The sequence below is a fragment of the Numida meleagris genome, chromosome 1 (assembly GCF_002078875.1).
Source record: "Numida meleagris isolate 19003 breed g44 Domestic line chromosome 1, NumMel1.0, whole genome shotgun sequence".
In the NCBI taxonomy this organism is placed as follows: domain Eukaryota; kingdom Metazoa; phylum Chordata; class Aves; order Galliformes; family Numididae; genus Numida; species Numida meleagris.
The window spans coordinates 68,827,501-68,836,530 of record NC_034409.1 but is presented as its reverse complement, the minus strand read 5'-3'; the positions used below and the strand labels follow the sequence as shown (position 1 = coordinate 68,836,530).

Genomic DNA, 9,030 nt, shown 5'->3' with positions numbered 1-9,030 from the left:
GCTCCTGTCAGCGCCGCAGGAGCCGCGGCCGGGCCCGCGCTCGCCGCCGTTCCGCCGCGCTCCTCTGGCCTCCCCCGGTGTCGTCTGGCTTCGAGGAGGGCGGGGGTGGTGGCGGGGCGCGAGATGAACGGGGAGTGAGGCAAAATGTCTGAGAAAATGTCCAGCTTTCTGTACATCGGAGACATCGTGTCCCTCTACGCCGAGGGCTCCGTCAACGGCTTCATCAGCACCCTGGGGTGAGTGCGGGGCGGGCGGCGGTACAGGAAGCGGCCGGCGGAGCGCGCTGCCAGCCCGGCGCGGCGCTTGGCGGAGCGGGGAAAGTAGGAAGTGCGGAGGAGGAGAGAGGGGCAGCGGGGAGCGGCCCGGCCCGGCTCCGTGCAGCCGGCTCGGCTCGGCTCTGTCCGGCGTAGCCCACCCCGAGCGCCCCGGCCCGAGTGCCGCGTGTGCGCCGCGTTCGTGGCCGCGGCTGCTGAGCTTATTTATTTATTTATTTATTTATTTCTAACTATTATTATTTTGAATTTTGGTGTGCGTGTGATTTGCTGCGAAGGTGTGAAAGGACAAAAACTTGGGAGTGCTTTGCTGCTCGCTCGTTGAACGCACGCCTCTCCTCCCTCGCTCGTGTTCCGGTGGGGTCTTCCATGCGGTGGGCAATAACCAGCCACTCGTAGCCAGATACTCCGTTCCGTGGGGATGCTTCTCCCACGAGCTGTGCTTCCTCGGTGCGGGATGGAAGGATGCAGTGCAACCGTGGCTGCCCCTCTCCTGCTCGCTCGGGGTTCTGTGCATGCTTCCGATTGCCCCTTGGTATCCCACACACCCACAGGGATGTGCCTCCAGGTGGCCGGGAGCACGCCCGTCTTGTTCTTTACCCAAGGCATAGCGTGGCTGTGGTGACAACCCCGAGGGGTCCCCCTGATGCAGGGTCCCCAGTGTCTGGGTGACATGGCCAAGGTGAGCGTGTCCCTGAGCGCGCCCTAACTGCATGCTGATGGGGCGAATCATAGCCATTCAGTCCACGAGGCAGCTCAAGACCAGGTTAAACGTCAGTTTTTGCTTCTCAGACATCAGCTGTACCTTCAGAACCACAGTTAAGCAAATGCACTCCATGCAGAAGTCCACCCTTAGTTTGTGAGGTGTGCCTGGCTCCTGCTGCTGAGCTGCTGGTGCTCCAAGGCCCGACAGTGGGGCTACAAGTGAGGGCAGTGTTAGGATGGCAGCAATGTGTGACGGTACCTGTTGTGGTATCCTTACTTGAAGGAGGCTGGTGCTCATAGTCCTCTGTATTTTTTCTGTGTTATGATTACTTCCTATCCTTGCGTGCGATCATTTCATCTGTTAACAAGTATTTTTCCATGGTTTGTTCCTCTATTTGTTAATTTCGTGCCTTTTCTATCTGTGACTGTCTGTATCGTGTCTCACATCTCCTTTTATTTTGCTGACTCTCCTAATTTTAAATCCTGTCTGAAAATGTTTGCTTTCTGCAGCTGCTAACCATTGGCTATTGTTTCTTATTTCTGTAGCCCCTGCATTTTTTCTGTGTTGGCATGGTTTGTTGTTGAGTTGCTGGGCTCTCTCACTTCTGCATTCAGTTACCTGGTGGCTGCTGAGCCTCTTGTCCCCAGGAGCCAGGGCAGAGTGTTTATGGACAGGAAACCAAGGCTGTGGTGTGCTTATGGCACGAAGGATCGCTTCTGCAGGAGAAGTCTGAGCCTCTCCAGGCTTTCCTATAGTGAAAGCAAGGTAACCCAGCTGGAGGGCACCTCCAGGACAAGGCAGCATATCTGCATGTGTCTCTCCTTCAGCGCTTCTAGAGCACAAAGTAGCTCTGGCAGCTCTTCAGCATCCTGTGCTCCCCAGTGTCCAAAGATGGCTGTGGAGCAAAGCTGATGAGCTTGAAGGCCCCAAAGGAAAAGTGAAGCTGCCAGTGGAAAACTCCCACGCCCTCTAAGTGGGAGCGCTGACCCTCTGCTGGTGGTGCAGGAGTTGGGCAGACATTGAAGGTCATGCTGCCAGGTGCTGTTACCTGTGCCAGCCAGCACGGTTGGTTTGGTCCTTTGGGCTGGTTGCAACCAGGCAAGAGGAAAACACCAGTAAGTCCAGGGAAGAAAGCACCAGTAAGTCCAGGAGAGAGCTTTGTCCAGCTGCACATTTGCTGTGCATCTGTGGCCGGCCTGCCTGCTGGAGGTCCTCTGCTCTGCCAGCGCCTGTGCAGAGGTGTCCCCATCTTGCCAAGGTGAGGGAGAGGAGGGCAAACCAGCTTGTGGCTCACACTCTGCAGTCCATCAATCTCAATGAGCTGCAAGAACTTTAAATCCAGCTTGGATCTAGTGACTCTGCAGCATGGAGAGAGTGCTGTTTATTTTAAGCTGTCAAAGGCTAATTGTTTCTTAAACAAAGCATGAGTGAGGCTGTGCTATAAATAAGGTAAAAAGGCGTGCACAGCACCTCTCCGGGCTGGGGAGACCCATGTATAAGTGGCCTTATTCAAACAGATTAGTGCTGAGGCGAAGATCCAGGCAAAGGCTGGGTTTCGTGCATTGTGGAATATTTTTTGCTTGCTTGCTGATACAGAAAGGTTCACGTTTTCAGTTTTCTTCATGAAACTTAAGGCCAAAAGAAAGATGAAGCTGAGCTGTGCAGATTGAGCGTAGGCTCTGCTTAATACCTGCTGGAGCCTGAGCATGGGAACCTTCCTGCTAAGCAGGGAGGACTGGTGGTCCTCCCTTGTTTGGCAGCTGGGGACCAGGGCTCCTCGTCCTGTGTCCAGGTGGGCATGCCTGGGGATGCTATGAAGGCAGCAGTGCCTCTGCACACCTCTGACTGCAAAAAGGTTTTGGGAGTTGCTGGGGCAGTGAGGTTCTGGGAGTGGGACCCAAAAGGCTGGGCACTTCTCTGGGCTGAGTGAAACCTGCTTTCCCGTCCTTGGCGCAGGGCTTTTTTTCTATTTACTATAAACAGCTGTGGATGAAACAGAGCAAGGGCTGTGCTGTCAAATGTGATCCTGTAGTCAGAAGAGGAAACCAAACGTCTCTTCCGCATCTCGAGTCAGCGCTGGCTGGGGGCAGGGGCAGGGAAGTAAGACAGCCCGCTCCTAACTCTTCCTCTTTTTTCCATCTGTAGAATAGGGTTGTGGTGAGGTTTTGGAGAAGAGGCATGAAAGCCTGTCTTCAGAAGGATGTTGCAGACTGTGGATCCAAGTGGACAGGAGCACCTCTGGGACATCTAAGAGAGGGTTCTAAAGCTCAGCATTCTCTGTTGGATGCTGCAGGCTTCAGATAGCTGAGGTACAGAGGTCCAAGCAATTGCCTGCACTTTTTTTTTGAGTTTGGGTATATTCTGGATCTGGGTGCTGCTCTGACATGCTGGTGATGTGTAATCTGACTTTTCCAGTCCCAAAGGTTTGAGTTGTTTCTTTTTCTCTGCTTCTTTTTTTAAAAAGGAGGATGCTTCTGTGTATATAAACTGTTCATCCTGCAATTTGGTACAGAGCAGTGTTTGGGAAAACAAATTTGCACCCATGGGTAATTTTTCTGCCATTTCAAAGTAGGTTTTGTACTGGATTACTGAACTATGCTAATAACATCTTTTTTCCCCTCATTTTTAAACTCTAAGAGTGTCTCAGCTCCTGCACAGTGTGAGGCTTTATGTCCCAGAGGCAGACAGTATGTGGCAGAGCCAGGTGATGGATCTGGGTATCACAGGTTATCTTACAGTGGTGTCTGAGCCTTGAGACCACCTTCCCAGTGCCTTGGCAGTAAGTGTGGGCACTGATGTGTGCTGGGAATTGGAGCTACTTCTAATCACCTTTCTGTACAATGAGAGGAAAATATGTTCTCAGCTGGGGAGGCGGAAAAGCGGTAAATATCCACAGCAGCCAGCATCAGCTGCTGGGAAGTTTGACAATGGGGCTGCCGGTCATGGTGAGTAGCTGTGATCCTGGCTCACCTCTGCACAGCCACTGCGGTGTGGGGCCACAGAGACCTCACTGAGTGTGGATAATGGGGGACGTGGCGGGGGCTGCCTGTTGGGTGGTGCAAGCATTTCTAATGAGCAGCAAAAAGAATCTGTGATTTCATAGAACCGCAGAATATCCTGAAATGGAAGGGACCTGCGAGTGTCATCAAATCCACCTCTCAGCTCATTTTCTTGAGTTTAGCGCTGATTTGTCTCAAGCAGTCTCTCTCATTTGACTGAACATTTTTTTTTACTTGAAATGAGTATCACAGTTTTATTAGGTTCTGCTACTAAGCCTTAGTGTGTTAGTTGTCTCACTGAATTTGGACTTGATGCAAACAGCATCAGTCATGTTTTGTGAAGAGATGATGTTCGCTAGAAACTGAACGGCATAACCCAAAATATTACAAATACCACAAAGGCTAAAATATGTTGTCATATTGGCCTCAGAAATGATGCTAAGAGAAAAGATGTAGTTACTGATGATGCTACAACACGCCAGTGTAGTATTTTCATAAGTGCACCTTTTTTTCCATCCTTCTCTTATGCTGCCTGAAATTGTAAGCTATGGTTGAGGAGCACTGTGTACATCCTTATAATTAACAGCAAATTTTTCTTTCTTTTGCCAGCTGACAAAATGTAATTAGTCAGGAGAGAATAAGAAGCCTGAAGAAAGTGAAAGTGGCATAACTGGAATCACCCATAATTTAATTCTGATACATACAGAACATAGTAATATGTGGAACAGGGAGGGAAGATGAATTTCCTCCTTCCTGTGGGCAGAAGCGCTGCTGCATTTTGTTACAGAGGTGCCTTATCCTCCTGATGAAATTTGTCAGTTTGATTCTGTGTCTTAATACTTTTTCTGTTTTGCAGGCTTAGCATTTTCGGAAATACCTTCTCTTTGTCATCATCCTAATGCAAAAGCACTGGTCTGAATTCTGCAACTACTTTCAGTGTCTGCTGATGCAAATTAGAAGTCAAATTGGCTCATTATGGGCCACTTTGCAGCTACACTGTGTATTTCTTTTCTGTGATAACTTTTTAAAGCATGAGATATATTATATGCATTATTAAATACCTTCATTGACTTTATAGTAAATACCGCATAAGCAGAGACATATGAATAAAAATCTGTGTCTTGCCTACCTTGCATTTCAATACATATATCAAAGCTTATCTCTTCTGCAATTATCCCCTCACATTAACAACTGGGCGCTGCTCCAACTTTGCTGCTTGTAATGAACTTATTTTGATGCTCATCCCAAACAAGAGTGCCGCCTTTAAATAAACAATGGCACGGGGCTTCCCACAAAGCACTCTTGTGGGAATGCAGCAAGTAAGGAGCCCGGGGGGGCCGGCTTCTTCCAGGCATTCTGCCTGCACACAGAGCACAGCTTGAGTGTGAAGGAGCGCAGCAGTAGCCTTAATTAAAGCCTTATGATTAATAAGGCTATATGCTGAAACGTAATATCCTTGGTTCAAAGAGCTCATTATCAAAGGACAAACAGAAGTGGAGAGTGAAGCGGGATTAGGGAAAGAACCAATTGATTTAAAGTAAAAGTGAGTTTACCCCTAAGCTGCGTGTGCTGGTAGAAATAAAAGGAGACTTAATTTTAAGTGGAGATGACTGGTGTGGCTGTTACAGCTTCTGCAGTTCTCGGCAGGGCTGTGTGGGAAGCAGTCAGTAAAGAGGGAGGATTGTTTAACAACTTGTATGACTTTAAACTGTATTTAGCTGCCTTCTGCATAATGAGAGGCTTAGGTCAGCAGTCCTTATGTGGTTCCCAGATGCACGACGAATCTGGGGTACCCTATATTTTAAAAGTGCCCCAGAAGGAAGGATCGGCTCCGTCTGCAATTACTGTGGTGAGAGGCACTCACACCTGTGGGCAGCTGGCATCGCACTGGGCCTCACGCTCCTCAGTGGCGATGGCATGGGTGCTGCTGCGCTTTGTGATGAGCCACGGGATCACGGCTGCTGGATCTGTCCCTGGTGCTCGTGGGGATCTGGTGTTTGCTTGCACTGAAGGGTCTATGCCTTCTTGTATGAAGAGAGGAGCAGTGGAGTTCAGGTGTGCCTGTGATGCACTCAATTAGGGGTGTTCATAGAAAAAACGAAGAAAGGGAATTGATAGTTCAGGATTTTACTTTGTTTCCTTGTCTGTATTGTATTTTGTCACTTATTTAGAGATGAATATTTTAACATGTTATGGACCCCTTACACCCTGGATCCCGCTGTTTGCAGTGGTGCTGTGCCTTGAACTTCTTGTACAGAGGGCGAGATGCCCGGGGCTGAACTTTTTTGTGTGGAAATTTTCAGATAAAACAGCAGAAACATTTCTGAGAATAGGATAAGCAAAAATCCATTGGTTATCCCTGACTTTTGGTAAAGAAAGATCCTGCAGAACTGTGTGGAGAGCCGCTTGGAGTGGCAGTGCAGCTGTGAGGCCTGCTCCTCCTCCTGCATGGCGGGCTCCTCTTCCTCTGCTCCTCTTAACGTTGGCTGGGCTTTTGGAGGCACTGAGATGGGGAACGATCTAACTTGGACCACTGTGACACTGTGGGCTGTGCTGGCAGCTGCCCCTGGCCGTTATCCCGTAGTAATGGCTTTGGATTTAGCAGCTCCTGTGCTGCTGGTTCTGCTCAGCTTTGCTCTTTGTCTTGGGGTGAGGTAGCGGAGAAGTCAGAAGAGCAAGATCCAGGCACCCTGTGTGCATGGCCAGTTAGGTGTGTGTGGTGGAGCAGGGACTGGTGAGCGTGATCCAACAGGCAGAACCTATTGGAAAGAAAGTGGGAGTGAACAGAAACAAAAGAAGGACAGTTGCTGAGGGATCTGCAGTCCCCTGCTGTTGGAAAATAGCTTTGAAAGCTACTGGCAAATTGTCTTATTTCTTTTCAAATTACTCGGCACAGAAGCAAGCAGCCTGATGCTGCTGCTGCTTGGTTTGCTGTTTCAAATGGTGGAGGTCTGTGCTGAGGCCGGTTTGGTCTCAGTCAGCTGAGTATGTGATTTTGTTTTTTCAGAGATCTTGGTGTTGCTTGGGAAAATGCATAACAATACTGCCTTCCCTAGGAGAATGTCTGAGTTGCAAAATCAATCCCTCAGAATAAGAAATAGTAGAAATAGTTTTAGTATTGCCTACACTACCTTACACAATTCTCTTTCAAAGCACAAAGCAGGCCTTACTAACATGGTCCTGTTCCATATTTGCAGTGTACGGCAGACTCGTTACCAAAGCATTGGACATCGCATGCACTTAGCAACTAAGGCTATGCTTAATGAATTCCTGTAATCTTACAGATAACAAGTTTAAGACAGTTTGTTTGAAATGCCCCTTTAGGCTGATTGCTACCATGTGACAGAAGGCATGGGGTTGAAATTCATTTGAAATTACCTGGCAGAAGAAGTCTAGAAAAGTGTATCGAGGTGTGGCTGTTGTCATTTGACACTGCAAATTGAACTTACTGCAGGAGCCAATGTTAAAACAGTAACCGAGTTTTTCTTCTTTGACCTCTGGCAGATAAAAATCAATGTCATTTAAAAGAAAAACAAACCCTGAAACTGGAGCTTTTCATATGAATCACAAAATACAGAAACTTGTTATGATCCAACGCTTGGACTCGTTATCTTGATTTTCTTTTAGAGGCTTGTTTGAATTTCAAACAGTTTTTTTTTTCCTGCACTTGACATATGTAAGTTAATGAGTGTTGCAGAGGCAGCTGAAAGCATGCAGTTGCAGAATAGCAAAACAGCTGCTGAAACTCATGGTAAGCCCCAGACTTTACACTAAAGTGCCCACAGTTAACAGACTGAAACTCAGCTCACGGGCTTTTCTTCTCTTTACTTGTGCTAGCATTCCTCCCCGCCTCTTTGCCTTGCCTGGGGTGCAAGCTGGAGCCCAGCAGGCACAAACCACCAAGGAACCCTGCAGGACATGTCTCGTTTTGCTGTGGGGAGTTTCGCCTGGCTCCAGAGGATATCTGCAGCCTGATGCCTATGAAATTTTGGGTAGTTTTTCAATCTTGAGCTCTGATATCTGGAAAGTTTAGCTTGCCAGCTTTAGGGGGCAGCTGTATTGAACGTGACAGATATAGTTTTATCCTAATGCAATATTTGGGATTATTTGTGAAGTCCCAACTCCCAGGGCTCTATGAATTTTGAGTATTCTAAACCTCCATTTAAGCAGAAGTGAATTGTTCTCCCTCATGGATGTGGAGGGAAGCTTGAAAATAGGAATGATCACAAAAAAAAAAATGATGTGTAAGAAGTGGCCTGAGTTTAGTAGTAATTTTCTTCTGCTCTCTTTTTATCAAGGCACATTCTTTGTAGGAGGGGGTCTCACTACTGGTACAAGAGCACCTGAGACTGGAACACTACTTTTGGCATGACCTTGTTGATCTCATTTGAAGCTGAACTTGGAGATCTGTCAGGCTCTGCAGTTGTTCCAGATAACTGAATCAGTGTGCTTTGCTAAAATATTCTCAGTCACCTTTTATGTCTGGTTAATATTTTCTTAGGCTTCAGAAACAATAAAAAAAAGCCGTAAACAAAACTAATAGATTGAGTTGAGACTATCAGTTTTGAAAACACTAGGAGCAGGTCTTTGTAGTTATGACTGGTAAAAATGTAAAAATACATCACTAAACAAGCTCCTTTTTTTCTGATTCGAGGCTACTTGCTAAGTCAATTTCTTTTCCTTGACTTAAAAAAAAAGCACAACTGTGCTGAGTAAAAAAGCTTAGTTGCCTGTTAATAGTATTAACTTTGACGTCTTGGTCGATTTCCGACTTTGATTATCATTTTCTTCCAAAGAAGCTTTTACTCTTCAGCTTCAGCTGAGTGCAGCGTCGTTTCCTTGCCATCTGTCACTCATGTTGGTGTCAGTCCACGGACTTCACTCATGTCCCAGATTGGAAAAACAGGGCACAGTGAGCTTGACTTTGCAGACAGCTGGAAAGTTGAAGTTAAGTGAAGAATTCTGTGACATTTCATTGATTTAAAATTGGTATATAGAAGAAGTCAGGTTTGCTTATTCAAAAATCAGGTAGGACAGTGTCTGTAGTGCTTCT

General features: G+C 47.3%; 1 protein-coding gene across 9 annotated transcripts in view; it reads left to right on the top strand.

The window, feature by feature from the left end:
* The window catches only part of ITPR2 (inositol 1,4,5-trisphosphate receptor type 2), a 313,815-nt gene continuing 304,791 nt past the window's right edge, over window positions 7–9,030 (top strand). For 7 of the 9 annotated variants that reach the window (XM_021392091.1, XM_021392086.1, XM_021392094.1 and 4 more), the window contains exon 1: window positions 1,992–2,236. In XM_021392091.1, coding sequence (XP_021247766.1) covers window positions 2,007–2,236 — 230 coding nt within the window. In that variant the 5' untranslated portion in view covers window positions 1,992–2,006. Of the gene's footprint in view, window positions 237–1,991; window positions 2,237–9,030 lie in introns of those variants that run through there. The other 2 variants (XM_021392096.1, XM_021392113.1) reach the window with 1 other exon arrangement.